General features: G+C 38.5%; 1 protein-coding gene across 1 annotated transcript in view; it reads left to right on the top strand.

The window, feature by feature from the left end:
• The window catches only part of LOC125226197 (probable serine/threonine-protein kinase DDB_G0267686), a 274,557-nt gene that overhangs the window by 212,063 nt on the left and 41,465 nt on the right, over nucleotides 1–21,029 (top strand). The window contains exon 4 of the mRNA XM_048130117.1: nucleotides 18,515–18,612. Within this exon, the coding sequence (XP_047986074.1) occupies nucleotides 18,515–18,612 (98 nt within the window). The remainder of the gene's footprint in view (nucleotides 1–18,514; nucleotides 18,613–21,029) is intronic.

Genomic DNA, 21,029 nt, shown 5'->3' with positions numbered 1-21,029 from the left:
TCTATGGGCTAGTATGAAAGTGCGCACACGTTGCAACGCAACCTTTTTGTCTGCGGGTTCGACGAGTGACGACAAGCCTGCGACGTAACTGTCTCATTCTCTATATGTTTCAATGCAAGTGCGCACACGGTGACAAAATAGTCGCCGGTCGGTTGTCATTTTGACAGTTATCACTCAACCGCCTGGGCGAACGTATGTTATTATTCGAAAAAAAATATAATTTTATATGCCGATTGTTGAAGTCGACATTGATACCTGTCGTTTAATTTCAATTCTTCAGAAGTAGAGGTAAGACCGACTTTATATGACAAGAATTTAAAAGAATAGTCCTACAATATTGAGGAAAACGATGCCGGGTTGTAAAATTCTAACGAGTTCATCAAAACTTTTAAACACTTATTCTGAAGTACCAAAAATGTTTTTTGGATAGGCTCTTAATTTCATGAAAAAAGAAAAACTTGCGTCCGTAGTATCTTCATAGTAGTCTGTGGTTGCATCGCTGTCGTTCCCGTGTGCGCACCTTTGAAATTGTCGCAAGGAGTTACGACAGTGACAAAAAAGTCGTCGAGTGACTTTGTCGCCCGTCTGCGCGGGCCCTTATAACAAATAGTTTAATGTTTTGTGAAGATTAAAGAAATATTGTTTGTTGATAACAATGATAACTATGACGGGAACTATTCCTCTCACTTCTTGTCACAGAGAAAATTATCACTGGATTTAGTTTTACGCGCCTTGGCTAGCTATCAATAGTGAAACAAAAACGAAAAGAGATATAAGGCTTACGGCGAAATTGTGGTCAAAAAAGCTGCACTTTATGCAAAAAGCAAGCCACTTTGTACAGTTATACTAGGGACCAATATAAATGATTTCTTCCGAGGAAACACAAAAAACCATAAGATCTAGCTAGATGAAGACGTTGCTTTGATGATGCATAAAACATGAGCAACGCTACTAAATTAGAAACACGTGTTAAGTTTAGTTTCGGACGATACGCCTATAAGCAACCTACATAATTTGGTCGAGTTAATTTGAAATGTCAAAAACAGTGCTAAGTAATTTGACATTTCAATACTAGGTAAGTATAACCAAAGATATATGGAATAAAATAAAATACTATATACGTATTTCTAACAACGATTCTATTAAATGGGCAGGGAATCAAATTCCTTGACTGTATAGCTGTAGGTGCCTAAATAAAGATTTTTAATACTTATGGGTACCGATAAATTTATATAAATACAGTAAAGGGCGATAAAACTTGCACATCGGTCTTTGGAATGAGACAACGTCACATAAGTGATTGGAGAGTAGAGTAGGTAGATAAGTACCTCCCTATGGGCCTATGGGTTTTATAAACACACAACAAGTAGGCGCGAACAATTCATACTTACTTTTGTATGATTCAACTTCACATCATACTTATTTTTCTAATATTCAACTAGAAAAATAAAAAAAGCGAAAAACAACAACATAATTCTTTTTAAACACATTAAAAAAAAAACCGGAGCTGGGTCTCGAACCTGAGATCTCAAAAATGCAAGTCAGATACTCTAACCCCTAAGCCAAAAAACGAGGTGCCGCCGGCTCAAAATATTGAATCATATTCAGATGTGGTTACTCGGCAATGTAATTAATTATTATCTCACTAGGTGGCACTTTTCAACATTGAAAACAGCGCCATCTGTAAATAACTCGAAAACTAAGAGGTACCAGCGACGATAACTCGCGTTAAGTAGGTCGCTACACGATGTACTGAGTTACCAATCTTTGTTTATTTAATTAATCTATGGTACTAGTTTAGTGCCTAGTTCGCTCGCTTCCGAATGCTAATCGGTTTTAATTCCCAAGCCTCGCGTGCGACTTAACTGACTTTTAACGATATTTATGAACATTTAACAGCTAAAGTTAATGCTACAGAATAGTAGTAAAGTTTCAAAAGCTTTATTTTCGTTTTACTTTTTATTAAATCTTGCCTACATTTTAGGTTGCCAAAAGGCGAATACACTGGGTTAAACTGGCCACAGTCTAGTTTCCATAGAAAGGAAACCAAAACCACAGTATAATAAATAGTACTATCGTACAGTATGGCCACTCCCGTTCCCCGCTGAAAGAGCCGCCCACTCTCGGTTACCTCACAGTTACCGCCTGTCACAAACGCGAACAGTCGACCTGTCATATCTCACTCATACAAACATGGTACGCGTTCGCCTACACGAGCTTAGAATGTGTGCTAGGAATGCGCCTCTTTCATATATTTGATCGCCAGTTTCCGAGATGTGCCAAAACGGAGATGATGGAAAGACCTTGATAAAAAGTGCGGGAGTGTGCATTGAATAGGATCTAATGGCGAGAAAGAGGAGTAGGCTTTTACCCACCAGTGGTACGTCAACCAACTGGAAGTACTGGAACCCTAGGCCACTCTACAACCATGTCAAAATGACAAGCGGTAAGAGATTTCTTACAATCTGTTTAATAACGTCACTATGACATCGTTCTACAGTGGCCTAGGGTTCCAATTGGTTGACTGTATACTATTACGAGTATAGGCTAACAAAAAATCTTGCATTAAGTACCTTAATCATCATCCTCCTTGCGTTATCCCGGAATTTTTGCCACGGCTCATGGGAGCCTGGGGTCCGCTTTGACAACTAATCCCAAGGTTTGGCGTAGGCACTAGTTTTACAAAAGCAACTGCCATCTGACCTTCCAACCCGAAGGGTAACCAATAACCATGCCTTATTGGAATTAGTCCGGTTTCCTCACGATGTTTTCCTTCACCGAAAAGCGACTGGCAAATATCAAATGACATTCCGCACATAAGTTCCGAAAAACTCATTGGTACGAGCCGGGGTTCGAACCCGAGACATCCAGATCGAAAGTCGCACGCGTTTACCGCTAGGCCACCAGCGCTTCATTAAGTACCTTAATAAGCTACAAAAATAAATAAGAAAGAGTAGGTACCTAGAGTTAAAAATGTAGGTAGGTCTACCTATCTAAAGCGTATTTAATTTGGCATTGATTACTAAGTTTAAATTACCTTGACGATCGCAGATTACGTTAATGAAATTGATGAATACGATAAACGCCCAGGCAATGCCAAATTCACACGCTTGTAAACAAATGAGCATCACCCACGTGCTGTAATGTTTTACCATCTGCCGGTATGATTTTCTGAATACTGATCAATGAGCATTCGTTTCATTGACTATACTTTGGATCATATGATTTGCAAACTATGTTTATAAAAAAGAATATATCCATACATTTGGTGTCCCTGTCTTGCTTCGCTCTCGTGACCTCCTACGTGGATGACATGACTCCGGATGACAGATTTCCGGGCCTTTCGGTCCTTTGCGACTTCTAAGGCATTATGGACCTTAACGGAACAGTGATTTGCTGATTCGGTCGGACCATCGCGTCAGACTGCGGCCCTTTCCTCTCATTCCTTCCACCGAACCAGTGACCATTAGTTTTTCCAGGTTGTCTCCTGTCTTCCTGGCTATGTGTCCGAAGAATTCAACCACTCCCATTTTTGATTTGGTGTCTCACAACTAGGCAAAGTCCTCCCCTGTTTTTCGAAACTCGTCACAGCTTTCTGCATGCTCCCGCGTAGGGTTTCTGCTCGAGAGTCTCGAACCCGAGACTTCTCGAGAATTTCGGCTTCATTCGAGACGAGAAAAAAATGACAGGTACTCGAGACGTCTCGAGTCCCGAATGTAAAGTACGACCTGAAATGAAATGCAACTTTTTACCTTCTGCCCGGTCTCATCGCGAGGCGGTGGGTACGGTGTCGAACGGCGGCCATAAATTATAACGAGATAAAGCGATCTAACCTCTCATTCCAACGTAAGCTGGCAGCGACTTTGGCTAGTTTTGACAGCCTCGTGTTATTTAAAAGCAATTCGTCATTACGAAAAAGTCAGCGCGTTTATGTATCTTGGGTCATTGATAACCTGCGAAGAGTGCTATGGCTAACTTCGACAAGATTTGGAAGAACAGAGGAATCCGACGTCAAAATAAAGTGCGATTATTTCGATCTCTTGTCTTCTCGATAATCTCGATATTTATGTATGGTGCCGAAACTTGGACCCTGAAAAGTTTTGATTTGGCTAAGATTGACGCTATTGAGATGTGGTGCTGGCGAAGACTGCTACGAGTATAACTTGAAAAGCTAGAAGAACTAACAAACATCTCTATTTTGCAAGAACTGAATATCACCACACGGCTCTCCAAAATATGCCAAGAGCGACCCTTAGATTTTTCGGACACATTATGAGAGCACCAATGCATAATATGGCGAATTAATGGTAAACATTCTTGGGGTGGGGCTCGTAAGAGATGGTCTGACTGTGTGAAGAAATCGTGTGGCGACAGCGTATACTGTGCAGTCCACATGGCTTATGACCGCGTTCAATGGAGACACGCTACTTGTAGTCGCGATCCTCGGCAATGAGGAAACGAGGAAGAAGAAGAAGTTATTTTAAACGTTTAATTTCAATGACATTATGATTTAATACATGAACATGACATTTTAATTTACTTAACCCGTGCACAGGCGGGGAAGTTAAAGGATTAGGTATTATTTTCAAGACTATAATTGTAGTTTTCTTGTTAAAATTTGATTTATGTTTATTTCAAAGAAGATTTTTATTGTTCTTACGCATTTTTTATAATAGTGTGGTGCAATAAAAACTACTAATCATATTGTTGTTTATTCTTTTATCAAAATTTTACCATTTATAAAAAAAGACTCGAGATTCGAGAAGACTCGAGACTTTGGGCTCGAGATTTCTCGAAACTCGAGACTTCTAATAGGTCGAGAAATCAGAAACCCTACTCCCGCGAGTCCCGTGTCAATCGCCAAATAACCTAACCACAAAATTAAAATTTTGAAAAAACCCCCGACCGCGACATAGTGGACCGATTTTCATGAAACATGGCTAAGAACACTCCCGACTAACTCAGCTTTCAGACAAAAAAAACTAAATCAAAATCGGTTCATCCGTTCGGGAGCTATGATGCCACAGACAAACACACACACAGACAGACAGACAAACAGACAGACAGACAGACTTATAACACCCCTTCGTTTTTGCGTCGGGGGTTAAAAATGAGTTTCGCGAAAAGACACATATATGTATACCTAAAAAATTTCGAGTATGCCGCTGGGGTGTTCTCGTAATACCACCAAGCGAACATACCTAATATATGTGCTTTTGCACCACTTTGTAGTGCCCATCAATATTTAAAGAAATAATTTCACCTCTTATTTTTGCTCTCACAAACATACAAAAAATATAATAACCAAGTCATAATCATAATCGTGTCCACTGTACGTGTACTGCATTAGATTGAATACCAAATTACAAGAAGTCACTGTACCTAGCAGTTACTTGCGCTCACTTGCGCATTATATATTTAATTATGCGCGTTATATAATTTTATTGTTATATTATACAAGTGGGTTAGTGTACAGGAACTGACGAGACCTAATGTAATGTATGTAATTGATGCACTTTTTCGTGCATATGAATGAAGTGAATACTGATTCAAAGTTTTTTTTTTCTAAAAACAATACAAAGATGCTTACTACTACCATTTCGCCAAACCAAAGTTTAACGGCGAGGTTATGCACTCCTATAAGTACTTATATTTATTAACATGCACCATCAGTAATGCAAAACTAACCACTAAAACTTGAATTTGGAGGACACGTAACATGTTAACAGATCCAATCATATCCTATGCTACAATCTACATTAGGTATGTACCATTAGGTTTGGTAGTACTTACCTATTCCTTGAATTATTTTATGAAATAGGTAAAAACTGAAATAAATATCATAGTATCATACACTAAAGAAAAATCAATAATGTCCACCGGTGGCCAAATCGGGAATCGAACGCGGGTCTTCAGATTACATGGCTAACGTTATCACTACGTAGCCGAATGCACAAACGCTCACGAAACGAAACGCTCGTAGCTATCCTATCTCTATCGCTCTTGCGTATTGGCGTGATAAAGCCAGACTACCTTTCGCGGCGTTTCGTTTTCGTTTCGCGTCGTAGAAATGCCATTCGGCTACGGGGCCTGGGTGCGTAGCCGAATGGCATTTCTCCGACGCCAAACGAAAACGAAACGAAGCGCCAGTTAGTCTGGCTCTGTCACGCCAATACGCACGAGCGATAGAGATAGATATCTACTAGCGTTTCGTTTCGTGAGCGTTTCGTGAGCATTTGTGCCATTCGGCTACGCACCCTGGTCCACTCGACCGCCCAAATCAGCGAAACGCTAATTTGTGTACCTATTTAAAAGTGTTTGTACTATGTTTAAAGGTTGCTATCCTAAATCACCTACTACTTTAGTCTACTTGACTGCCACAGTTGAATGCTAGCTGTTTCATATCATCAAGGTCAAAATCATATATCAAATTGGTATCTATATTTTGATCCAGTGGCATCAATAGTATTCATTCAGTGCAATTCAATAACCTATACAAAAGCAATTATTAGCTAATTATGATTTCGTCAAAAAATATTGCTATTAAACAATCATTATTTGCTATCATTAATGAAACCTTGAACCGCTGATTTTGCAAATTCATTATAAGTATTATGTAAAATAATGATAATTTGATTAATATACCAACATGATTGTATGAAGTAGGTATTGCTACAATTTTGTAGATACATCATTAGTAAATTACTCAAACGCTGTTGTGTTACATATACCTATCAATATACTTTTTACTTACGGGAATTATAGGCATTTTTCGATAGATATATAAGTAGAATAATTTGAATTTGCTACACTAGATAATACGAGTAGGCCAGTTTCCAGTCAAATCAGCTTCTTTTTAAGAACTGTCAAAACTATTTGCTTATATGGAATTGCTATGAAATACTGAGGAGTGACGTCACGGTCGATTCATTTACTTTATATCTTTCTCTTTGACTTATTAAATAGAAATTATGTTTAAACATAACTACTATCCATATTTTTCTAATTAGGTATGTGGTGCTTTATTTCGTGCACTGCATAAAATATTTTATTTTAAGTATAGGAAACTAGCCTATTGCTAAATTAGTAAACTTAACACTTCATCAGTAACTTTATGATAACAACGACTCAATTACCGGAATAGCTCATAACTACTTGTCTAATTTACAAGAGAAAAGAATATCTAGTGTCAGCATTGTATAGAAAATTGCATAAAGCCTTCTAGCCTCATTGTATTCTGCTAAAATATACCTTTAACTTCAACCGCATGAAAGCGGCTGCAGGATGGGAGATAAAAATCGCTTTTTATTTTGTAAAACGCCTTGTGAAACGCGCAGTTTATGGACCGTAGTAATCAGTACAACCTACGTACACAATAAAAGGACAACGCTATCCTTAACAACCTTTTTAACTGGGTAAAGCACTCTATTTAAAGTTTTAAAAGGAAAAACTGGAAGTCTGAAAAGTTCAGAACGCCTTCGCGGCAAAAAAGTGAACAACTTCTGTCAAACGGAAGACTCGGTCGTTTGTCACATACTTAATGACGGTGACGTAAAAGAGTTGAATATTATGTACGTGTAGTATAAGATTTTACGAGTTCAAGATCGGTTCTCCATACAAATGTAGTTACGCACTTATATTTTAAATGGAATACCTAGATTGCTCCGAAAAGTCCGAAATTTTTTTACTTACGAAACTTTACTTATGTTATTAATTAATGTTCTTGTTTGAACCTAATAAATTTATTTATTTAATGTATCTTCAAATACTATGTATATAATAGGTATGTATACCTAATAGTATGTAGGTTAGAAAATACACAGAATATATATAAGTTTTTCATACATAATTTGTTTTTGCTCCATTTCATTTGTTTAAACTAATTATGTCATCTATAAATATATAAAAGAAGAAGCTGACTGACTGACATATCAACGCACAGCCGAAACCGCTGGTCCTAGAGATTTCAAATTTGGCACGTAGGTTCCTTATATAGTGTAGAGGAGCACTAAGAAAGGATTTTCCAAAATTCATCTCCTAAGGGGGTCAAATGGGGGTTCAAAGTTTGTATGGGGAAACAAGATTAGTTTGACTATTTTATTCGAAACTTCACAGGAAGATTCCTTAAGACATATGACTGAATACGTGTTTCAGGTTTTTTGAAAATTTAACCCCTAAAAGGGTGAAAAGGGGGTGATAAAGTCAAAAAATCAATATGGGTATCGTTTTTATGGTTTATCGGGTCGCTGATCACGATAAATACAACGTTTTTAAAATCTAACGAGGCGGAAGTGAAATACCTTCTCCCCTGTTGTGGTGCAATGGGGTTTAAATATAAAAAAAATATATAAAAGAAGATATTGACTGACTGACTGACATATCAACACACAGCCGAAACCGCTGGTCCTAGAGATTTCAAATTTGGCACGTAGGTTCCTTATATAGTGTAGAGGAGCACTAAGAAAGGATTTTCCAAAATTCACCTCCTAAGGAGGTCAAATGGGGGTTCAAAGTTTGTATGGGGAAACAAGATTAGTTTGATTATTTTATTCGAAACTTCACAGGAAGATTCCTTAAGACATATGACTGAATACGTGTTTCAGGTTTTTTGAAAATTTAACCCCTAAAAGGGTGAAAAGGGGGTGATAAAGTCAAAAAATCAATATGGGTATCGTTTTTATGGTTTATCGGGTCGCTGATCACGATAAATACAACGTTTTTTAAAATCTAACGAGGCGGAAGTGAAATACCTTCTCCCCTGTTGTGGTGCAATGGGGTTTAAATATATAAAAGAAGATATTGACTGACTGATTGACATATCAACACACAGCCGAAACCGCTGGTCCTAGAGATTTCAAATTTGGCACATAGGTTCCTTATATGGCGTAGAGGAGCACTAAGAAAGGATTTTTCAAAATCCTCCTCTTAAAAGGGTGAAATTCAAAGTTTGTATGGGGAAACAAGATTAGTTTGACTATTTTATTCGAAACTTCACAGGAGGATTCCTAAAGACATATGACTAAATACATGTTTCAGGTTTTTGAAAATTTGACCCCTAAAGGGGTGCAAAGGGGGTAAAGTCAAAAACACAATATGGGTATCGTTTTTATGGTTTATCGGGTCGCTGATCACGATAAATACAACGATTTTTAAATTTAATGAGGTGGAAAAGAAATTTTCTCCCCTGTTATTGTGTAATGGGGTTAAAATATCCAAAATAGCCATAAGTATAGCTTCAGTTTTTATCTTTACTTCTGGTTCAAGAGATTTCAAATTGACACGGAAGTTCCTTAGAGGAGCACTAAGAAAGGATTTTTCAAAGTTCACCTCCTAGCATGATAATTTGACAGGGGCAAGGACAGGGACAGGGCCAGGGACAGGGACAGGGACAGGGACAGGAACAGAGACAGGGTCAGGGACAGGGACAGGGACAGGAACGGGATAGGGTTAGGGATAGGGATAGGGATAGGGATAGGGATAGGGATTGGGATATGGATATGGATAGGGATAGGCATAGGCATTGGGATTGGGATTGGGATTGGGATAGGGATAGGGTTAGGGATAGGGATTGGAATTGGGATAGGGATATGGATAGGGATAGGGATTGGGATTGGGATTGGGATAGGAATAGGGATAGAGATAGGGATAGGGATAGGGATTGGGATTGGGATAGGGATAGGGATATGGATAGGGATAGGGATATGGATAGGGATAGGGATAGGGATAGGGATAGGGATTGGGATAAGGATAGGGGTAGGGGTAGGGGTAGGGGTAGGGGTAGTGGTAGGGGTAGGGGTAGGGGTTGGGGTGGGGATAGGGATCGGGATCGGGATCGGGATAGGGATAGGGATAGAAATAGGGTTAAAAAAAGGGGACGGGGACGGGGATAGGGATAGGGGAGGGACGGGGACAGGGACGGAACGGGGACGGGGACAAAGATAGAGATAGGGACGGGGATAAGAATAGGGATTGGGGTCGGAATAATCGGTCGGCAATCGATATTTAGGCAGTGTAAAATGCAGGTGGCCCAGTGGGAAGGTATTAGTAAGTAGGCATCGGCGAGTATCCTGCATCCGTAAACTATTACATTCAATGTGCTGTAAGAAGATCGTTGTTTGCTTGCCTTTTATATGTTTACGTTTGCAATAAGTATAAGCAAAATGGAAAAAATTGTAAGCGATAATGCAAGGAAGTACTTTTTACCCTACCGACCATAGCGTCGAGATACTGGCTATGTGGGTTGTATGAAGTTTCCCCAGTATAAATATTTATATAGGTAAAATACATACATATTCGCACCTACGCTGTGGTCGCTGTGTAACAATTCTACAATCATTGCAAGAATTTCTTTTAAAACAATATTAATATGTGTAAGGTACAGTCAGCCAAAACCGGACCGTACAGCAAATAGATCAGTTACAATGGCCCTCCAGTCGAGAATTGCCCCGCTTTACCTTAATCGAAATAATCGCGGACAGATGTACCTACAAAGAAACCTACGGATCCAAATGAAAATCTTATTTTTTGTAAACGTTTCAATAAGAATACTTTTATTACGCGGGCGAAGCCGCGGGTAAAAGCTAGTAAATATATACGTAGTACTAAAATGAGAACGAAAGTAAGGGAAGGTAAAATGGGGCTTAACCTGTTGTAGACTTTTAAGTTACTACCATGTTGCTTTTGCAAAGATGTTGTAAATAAAGCTAGATACGTGTTGGTATTTAGCCAATACATTGACACAATGCCATTAGCACATTGTGACATATTCTGGCATTTCAGCCGCACTGTCAAACTCGATTGCGAGAGCCATTTGCATTTAAGAGGAGATAGCTTTGAATTAGGACTTACGTTCCTTAATCGACAACCACTTTCTTAATTAATGTCAGAGACATGAAAACCGTCTAGTACGGCAATCTCATAAAGTTTTCCTCCACATTGTTTCACTTAGCCTCCTTCCCTCTTAGACCCGGCAGGTTTGTTTTTGTTTTTGAATTTGGAACTCTCAATGAATGTATGAAAGTTCAAAATAGATTTTGGAAGATGTACATAAAGAATCACACCGGGTCTTAGGCGGTTAGGAGACGGCGCCGCTCCATAAAGGATCAAGCGAGGTCACATTAAGACATGTCCATTTTAGTACCATAACCTACGTTTACCATCTTAAAACTAGCTAATGGTAAAACTAGGTTTTAAATACAGTCATAAATATGTGTACATTTTTTCACCTTATTGCAACGAGTTAAGGTGAAGATACATATTTATGAACTCGACTGTAAGTGCGTCACAAAGTATTGCAAGAGAACTATTGACGCCTTTTATGTATATACAAAAATATTTGTAAATTAATTTTAACGAACGACTAAGCTAACTGAAGTTTTTAGTAAAAGTTTTAAAGTTAAAAGGTTTAGCTAAGTTGCCTAGGCAGGCAGATTTCGGGATATCGAAGAATTTCAGGTAATAGTTTGTTACGCCATAAATTAAGTTGTTTTCATTTAAAACAATAAAAGATGTATTTCAGACATTTATAAGTCATATTCAGCAGCTCGATCACTTGATCTAATTTTCAGTTTAAGGCGACCTACTTTTAATTCTAAAAACGATCAGTCTTTTTTTTTATTGGTCATGTCACACATCTAAACATGTACACGATATCCATTCAACATTCCCAACTCAGAGACGTGGAAGATCGGCGCAAACACACGGTAATGGGTCGGCAAACATTAGCGCGCAATTTAGGGCTCGTTAGGTTTGCATTCCGCGCCCACGTGCGCGCGCGCAGCAAGGTGGTTGGGCCCACTCGCGGTCATTATCGTTTGTCGAATGTGTTGAGCGTGGATGATGTGGCTAGATATCGTAGATATGGATGTTACCGACTCTTTAGCAATGTTTGAAGGTTAGTCCTTTAAAAAAAAACATGAAACTTACCTAACCTAACCACAAAATTAAAAATTTGGAAAAACCCCCGACCGCGGCATAGTGGACCGATTTTCATGACACATGGCTAAGAACACTCCCGACTAACTCAGCTTTCAAACAAAAAAAACTAAATCTAAATCGGTTCATCCATTCGGGAGCTACGATGCCACAGACAGTCACACACACAGACAGACAGACAGACAAACAGACAGACATGTCAAACGTATAACACCCCGTCGTTTTTGCGTCGGGGGTTAAAAAGCATAACAATTCGAAACAGATGCCTACCTACCTACTCTTTTCTATCAGGCGGACCGTATACCTGTTTGCCACCGACGTGGTATTAAAAAAATGATAAGTTTTTGGAGGACCTATGGTAAAAACAGTATTTTTGGTTTGGATTGTTTTATTGCATTATAAGAATTAATAACAAATATATCCTCATACATACCTACATATAAACCTTATTGTAATCCATGACACCTGCGGGCCGATTTTTGAGTCTCACGCGTTCGAATTCAGAAAATTGTCACTGAAAATAATAAGCAAGTCACCGTTTTCAACCGGTATTTTCCGGTACAAAATCCCGTAGGTATGCGAGATTCAAGACTATAAATTACTTATATCAAGATTACCAATTACCAACGAGTCACAGTTCTCATTAAGTTACGCTACGGACTAATTAATTCAGGCGCTAACAGCGTCCACGGAAGACTAGTTAAAATGCTCTCTGTTAGACACACCCTCCTATCTACAACGTTAGTCCAGGTCCCACTTGACCCCCTACTTCGGGCTAGACTGCTTTAGGGAGGGCAACTCATTCACTTCACGATAAAGTGTTTAATAAGATAATCTTCCCTGGTAAGTAAATAAAGGAAAATAAAAAATGGAATCAAGTCTGGAAAAGTTTATGCTGATGAAAGAAGCTAAAATATATAGATCGTTCCTATAATTACCGTCATAATGATATGTCTCCACTCCGAAGAAGCGTTATTGAATACATATACAAAAATGAATTTATACCTATTGATTACTTGCAATTTAATGAGAAAAATTATGGGTATTATGTTATATTGTTATACTTGTAAAGTTCTCAGCATGTGAAAATGATTGATATACATATTGGTACCAAATTTCAGCTTTCTAGTGCTTACGGTCACTGAGATTATCCGCGGACGGACGGACGGACGGACGGACGGATGGACGGATGGACGGATGGACGGACGGACAGACATGGCGAAACTATAAGGGTTCCTAGTTGACTACGGAACCCTAAAAATAATCGCCACTAAAAACTAGCAACAGTATCATTCTGTTCCATAGTTTCTTCTCTCTGGGCCGCAGTCCACGCCAACGAAGTTTCAATTTAGGTTAGCACACGTCGAGTGCCTTTTGTTAACGAGCTTTAGGCGTGTTTGTTTTTTACGTGCCAACTCAGCATCTCAGCCCGACGGAGCACATTGACGAGACAAGTACTCTCCGTTTTCAGGTCATTCTGTTAGGAGGACACTACAACATTTTACCTATAAGAAGCTAGCTTTTGCCCGCGGCTTCGCTCTCGTTAGAAAGAGACAAAAAGAAGCCTATGTCCCTTCCCTCCCTTCAACTATCTCCACTTAAGAAATCACGTCAATTCGTCGCTCCGTTTTGCCGTGAAAGACGGACTAAAAACAGACACATACACTTTCCCAATTATAATATTAGTACGGATTCGCCGCAACGGTCTCTAAAAGGTGTTGAAGTAAAAACACGAACCTGAGAGCAACCATTTATTTATTTAAAACTTTGAATTCTAAAGGTGTATGTATGTATAATCATGTACCTATTTGTGGGGCCAATAATAAAAAAGTGATGTCATAAAATCTTGTTATCAATATCATAAGCAGATTTATATAACTACGTCCCACTGCATTACGCAGTTGATGCAGCTAATTATCTATCCCTTTAAGTTTATTTTGTTGATATTATCGTGAAAGTCTCCATATGACAGATTATTAAAAGTTTACTTCCTGGGTAAATTAATTAAAAATATATTAATCGACCAATTATTACTGCCCTTTTCTCCACTCCCTAAAAAAGTAAAAGTAGGTTAACAAAATTGATTAAAATATTCAATCGCCACAGCAGTGACTTATTTTCTCAGTTTAAATTGGGAAATAACGGCATTTGACCAGCCTAGGTTTATTTTAAATGTTAACTTACATACTGACAGGACAGAAAACTAATGATTAGCATCCATATTTGGCAGTGGAGAAAGTTCTCTTACCCCGTATGGAGATAAAACCATTACTTTCAATAGTTCGCCGTAGTTGGATAAAATGTTATTAAATAAGGAAATGAGGTGGATTATCTCATAGTAACGGAAGTTGCTTTGTCGCCATGAGAAGTGATTGCATGGTGTTATTATAAAATAACCGTGACGGTTACAGTACAGATGTGCTATTGTAATCGCTCGGTGAACGTAAGCGAGCCTATTGCACAGCTAATCCAAAAGCTACAATAATTACTTGTTATATTTATTACTCTCCTATGACCTACATATAGTACAGTCAACCAATTGGAACCTAGGCCATTGTAGAACTATGTCATCATCATCATCTCCTCCTAGCCGTTTTCGGCTACGACGACTGCGTTTTACAGTTGAGAGCGTCGTTGGTGTGCTCTCAGGTGGCTGACGTAGCCAATTTTTGCTACGAATGTGCGGCCACACTCGCGGCAGGTCAGCACCCCTCCGACATAATTGTAAGTAATAGCCACAGGTGGTCTGGCTTTTAGCTCATCGCGCTTAGCGTCGAGTTCTGTGCGCCGTCTAGCTTCAAACTGACGCACCTGTGTCTGCACAGTATGCCTCCATCGTGGACGATCACTGGCCAGACTCTTTGGCTCTATATGAGCCCTCTTCATATGTCGCTTCAACACATCTTTGAACCGCAAGAACTGCCCGCCTCGCTTCCGCTTACCAGTTTGCAGTTCGCTGTAAAAGATGCGTTTGGCGACTCGGTCTTGGGACATGCGAGAGACGTGACCGCACCATCGTAGCTGTCGTCTCATATGGTAGGCCTCTATTCCGGTGACATCGGCACGCCTAAGGATCTCCGTGTTCCTGACACGGTCGGACCAGTGGACACCCATAATGTCATAGTGACGTTGTAAATCAGATTGTAAGAAATCTCTTATTGCTTGTTATTTTGACATGGTTATAGAGTGGCCTAGGGTTCAAATTGGTTGACGGTATACACTCGCAGTTTAATCGCGAGTGTATACCGTCAACCAATTTGATCTACAGTAGGTACTGAAAAGTTGTGATAGTTTTCTGAAAACGCAAAAACCGGTTACTTTTCTTAAAGTTCTGACAGAAACAAAATTTCGATACAATTCGCTACTGGCGGGATTTTGCATATAATATCTGTGATGAATAGCGCAAGAAAGGCGAGGTTTTGCCCAGCGATGCGATAAAATTTACAGCTGGTCTATTACGTAATACTATGTTATAATTATTATAATCTGTGCTATCGCCTACCTTTTTCGTTTTTTAATAAACAATTTTTAGACTTGTAAGGAAACTAAATAGTACCTTTGTAGCCAATTTTGCAGGCTAATATTTCACTGTAGGCCATAATATTTCACTGAATTCTTGATGTTATAGTTACCACCATAGTGCAAGTCGCCTGAGTTTTGCAAGCAATTAGAATACACCAGTAAGTATGACTTTCGCTGTGAGTCGTGAGCTTACGTTCTTTGTTGTAGAAGTAGGCATTATGGAAACATAACGCAACTAGGCGCTTCGTACAAGGGAACGATTTGCTGAATTAACTTTAATAAAATTATGTAAGGTTAATTTCCTTCGTCACTTTCATGTTTGTCGTAAAGTTTGTCTTTTGTTTAAAATCATACATGATGTCATAGTGGTGGTAAATGGGTACTAAATACTAATATCTAATGGATTAAGCTCCATAAGCTTGCAACATACTTACGTATTTAAAAACAAACAGTTAGTAATAAACAAACAATCCATACTAATTTTATAAATGGGAAAGTGTGTGTATCTGTTTGTTTGTCCGTCTTTCACAGCCAAACGGAGCGACGAATTGACGTGATTTTTTAAGTGGAGATAGTTGAAGGGATGGATAGTGACATGGGTTACTTTTTGTCTCTTTCTAACGCGTGCGAAGCCGCGGGCAAAATCTAGTGAGTACATAAAGATGAGGACACTAGATAAAGATTTACCTAGTATCTACTCGTATTTGTGCTATCCCAAAATTCAAATACTTATACAAGTCTGACTTAAAACATAGGTATAGGTATATATCATTGTTAAGAAACATGTCTGTATTTATGTTAAAGATGCATTTTTAAATAATAATTTATCTAACATGTTTCATTTCCTAAATAGGTATTTACCGTGAAACATTTTCATTATATTATCAATATTAACTTTGCAAGCTCATTGAACATAGCAGTCCAACTATTTGCCCGCTCAATTTGCTAGACGCAGCAAACAGTGGACGTCGACAAACATTGGCGTGCGCTAAAAATTTACCGACCGTGTGAGTGAGTTCTCGTAGTTACCCATCGTCCGTCATTATCGTACAAGTTATTATCCACCTTGACTAATAGGTGATAGCTGTGAGTGCTGTGACTTATCAAATAAGTACTCAGGACAGTAACAATTCCTAAGTAGTTGATAAGTTGTTTAAATTCGGTCCTCTGGAACAAGTGAGTGCCGTAAAAATGAGCCCTTAAAACATTAGACAGCCAATAATATGATGGCTCTCCAATTTAAATCTATTCCGTGCTATGCTATAAGTAATCATATCTGAGAATAATGGTTTGAAGCACTTGCAGGCAAAAAGGAAAGAAGGCTAGCGAAACGTCGCAATCGGTTGCAAAACTTGCAAACTTCCCTTGTCAGTTATGTGGCAAAGTATGTTGCCGTCGCATAGGTTTGTTTAGCCACCAAAAGTATTGTTTCTCCAACCCCAAAAATCGTCTGAAATAGACGCCAAGGAAAGTATATAATGAGAATTAAAAGGAAAATTAATCATGTCAAATGTGATTGGTCACCGACAGAAGTTTTCGTCCTATCCTTTTGATTCAAAGTTATAATTTTGAAGGAGACTTCGTGTCGGACAACACTGGAACCATCCCCTAGAGTCTAGACCATTAGTCCGTGTGTCCCCACTTCCTCATTACCATATACTAAGCACGGCACGGACCCTGCAACATTCCACGTATCGCGAACAAATATTAGAGGATAGCTATCCGGGGATCTACTAAAACATCAGAGAATGTTGACGATTGGTGCAGAGATTCCTGTGGGCCTACGAATATTGAAAGTTGGTTATCTGCCTTTCTATCTATTTTGCGTACTCAAGCGAAAGAGATATAATTAAACGATATTTCTATTTCCCTATTTTCGCGTTACATCCTCAATAGTTTGAGAGCAATCTCTTCCAGACAACCTTAACTACCTTAATAGGTAGTTAAGGTTGTCTGGAAGAGATTGCTCTTAAGCGATAAGACTATCTGTTGTTACTTCTGTTCAATTGTTTTTGTGTTTCAGTGCATTGCTTGTAAACTATGTGAGGTGTGCAATAAAGAGTATTTGTATTGTTTCCTCTGGCCGAGCTTATTACGAGTAGGTTCCTAGTAGAGTAGCTTAACAGTTTAGGTCTGAACACAAAATATAACCTCCTGAGTCCCGGGCCAATTTTTCCGATTTTGAATTTGGAACTTTCTTTTATTTGTTTAAGAGTTCAAAACTCGAATTTAATTTGTACTTGTACAAGTACGCGGGGACTCAGGAGGTTGCTTTACGAACTAGGTCAGACCTAAATTCATTACATCGCCTATAATACGTATTGGCTCAAAGCAAGCCAATGTACGCCTGCGGTTTAGATCATAAACAACACAGAGCGGTTTGTTATGTGGCGGTGCAGGGTACGTAGCCAAATGCACAAACGTTCACGATAATATCGTTTTCGTAGCTATCTATCTCTATCGCTCTTCCGTATTGGCGCGACAGAGCCAGACTGCGTTTCGATCAGCGTCTAGCGCCAATGATTGTCATTTGGCTAGGCCGGGGCAGCTCGTACATTTATGAGCACGCAATGTGGTTATGGTTATGCCGCACAATGCAATGCACCTGGCCTAGCCAGAAGCATGGCATAGTGTACTTACTCTTTCTTTAGTATGTATGTGTGTTTAAACTTTTTATCACTTGTGACTTGTGACCGTAATTTTCTAGCCACAGTCAAGTTCCCATGCTGAATCCGGACTGTTTCATGGCTAAAACTGTGTTTTCCCAAAATGCTAGTTCCGTTACGTCACGTCAAAAAAATCTTCTCCAGAATCATGTACAAATGTGCGTGATGTGGTGAATACCCACATTTTCCATAACGAACCGAAAAGTATCGATATGTACCAAGTATGTTGAAATAGAGTTCTATTACGTAATGAATTTAATAAAATATTGTCAGTGGCCCATCCGCATGAGTGTGATAAGTTAATACAGAACTGTAGACAATAATCATATAATAAGACAATCTAAGGTTACTTCACGTCTAATAAACTTAATTAATTTTTTTTTTCATTGCAGGTGACATCGAAGACTGCATAGTAACGCCCGCGTATCAGGGCCAGTTCACGCCGCTCCCCGAAGCCTTGTGTGACTGCATTATGGACCTCACGTCACAGGTAACACACCTCATAATCCGGTGCAATAGTCAGTGCGATGCAGTGATGTTGCAGATGGTTTAAATTTAGCACTGAGGCAGTATCCGGAGTTTCAAACCAGATTAAGCTAATAAATATCAAATAAATCTCAAATATTTAAGTAAATCAAAGGTCCTAGAGTAGACTCCAGAAGGCTTGTATTATGGGTAGATGGGTACTGAGACGTAATACACTGAGTGGACATTGAAAACACTTATGATTCAGTAGTAATTATCTGCGATCCTCTCGCAAATAAATATCTTTCAGGTACCATCATGCCATTGGATTAGTAGGAAGGGTATATTTTAATTACTAAGCTTGGCCAGACTGGTGATCAAATGTGGTATTATGATAAATTGATAATGCTACTACAGACAAACAAGTAACTATCAATCAATCAATCTTTATTGCACCATGGTAAACATACAAAAAATGTTACAATTAGGTAGAACATGCAGTCTCTCATAGACTCTATAAGGTTATAGCATACATTTCCACTATGTTTAATCAAGCTATATATGTAAATATGTACCTATAATGCAATCAGATACTTCTATAGCTTTTGTTGATTTAGAAAATAGAAAGCTACTTAACAGTGACTTAGCATAATTACCCACTTTGATACAATTTTAATACAAATTGACCTCAATTTGATTCTTAGTTGTTTTATATTGCCTCGAAACTATTCTGGAAAACAAAGATGTGAATCGGGGCAAATAGAATTGATTGCTAATATATTTATTTGTATTTGAACTTTCTCCGTAATCAGAAGTTGTTTCGAGACAATAATGGCACCATAACTGGGGACTTATTGCGAATCATTTGAAATAATTTCGAGCTTTGTACGCATTAGGTATTGACCTCTTTATAATAAGTCTTATTTATTTATTATAGGGGAGAGGTAATGTTAGTTTGCGTTGATTTTGCATTGTGCTTCAATTCCCAGCGAGTAGGTAAACAAATAAATGGTATAGGACACAAAATTTGACTAAGGCGTAGAGTAAGCTCAATAGGGTTTGTATTGTGGATCCTACTGAGATATCGACATAATTACGTACCAAAAATAAAAAAAATAACATGCCCACACAAGTGGTTTAGTATTATTTGATTTTGAATTAGACCATTCAAAGTAACCAACCAATAAACTGTCTGTCCGATAACTCAAAATAGGCCCTTGATTAATTTGTAAAACATAATTCTCAAGATTCACGAGATATGGGGCCCGTTTCTCGAAAGGTACAAGCCTTGTATTACAAGTGTGTTTCCATGACAACCCATACGATTTGACAGTTCGCGCACTTGTAATACAAGGCTTGTACCTATCGAGAAACGGGCCCCAGGTCGTTTAGCTTCTTTTCTCCGATAAACTCATAGATAAACTTGTAAAAACGCAATTAAACGAAACTTTCAATGTTCCTCATTTCACCTTGCACTCTTAAAACCTTTCCCAACATTCTCGCTCGTTATGTCAAATAACTTACAAATTACCTCCAAATATTTGAAAGTTATGGAATAGAGGAGTAAAATTGTTTGGTCGTGTTCGCTCGGTTAAGCTATATGGTTTTGGCAAATAACTGAACAATTTAGTTGCGCACGATTGGACTGGTTCTCTTTTTAAATGTCATTCAGGATTTGGTATTGGTATTAATAAGATTCCGTTATTGTTGATAGTGTCGCTTCGCGATCACCGTTCATTGATGTTGAAGCTTTTATAAGATCTGTATTTTAATCTTCAAACTTGCCTGTTTGGGCAGCGCTTAGATTTTCTGTTATTACTTACGTATCATATTTTATTTCATTATTATTATAAATGGGCTTACTCTTTAGTTTTTGAACTTATACAGTCGTTTTGAAAGTCTTGTTTTTATTATTTAATCATTTAAAAATCAATTACAAGGTAAGGGCATTTATTTGTGTGATGAACACAGATATTTGTTCCTGAGTCATGGATGTTTTCTATGTATATAAGTATGTATTTATCTATTTAAGTTTGTATATCGTCGCTTAGCACCCATAGTACAAGCTTTGCTTAGTTTGGGGCTAAGTTGATCTGTGTAAGGTGTCCCCTATATATATTTATTTATTTAATTACCGACACTGAAAATTTTACTTAGTAATTTCATTGTAACTTTTGCATAGATATGTCTCAGCTAAAGCAATTGGACTTTTTAACAGTAGCACGCGCCTAGTTTCCCACAGTATTTCTAATGTGACTATAAGTGGCTATATGTCAACATTTTATGCATTGATTAGGTACTTAGAAATGAACCTTTAATTTACTTAAAGGCCGGCGCAGGTGGCTGAAGCGTTGGGCTCCTTTCAAAATGGTTCTGCCTCTGGGTTGGATGGTCTGAGCCCGCAACACCTAAAGGAGCTTACGTCTTCGTCGGCAGGTAATA

This window comes from Leguminivora glycinivorella, chromosome 5 (genome assembly GCF_023078275.1).
Source record: "Leguminivora glycinivorella isolate SPB_JAAS2020 chromosome 5, LegGlyc_1.1, whole genome shotgun sequence".
Lineage (NCBI taxonomy): Eukaryota > Metazoa > Arthropoda > Insecta > Lepidoptera > Tortricidae > Leguminivora > Leguminivora glycinivorella.
The sequence above is the reverse complement of the archived record's forward strand: the minus strand, read 5'-3'. Positions and strand labels throughout refer to the sequence as shown.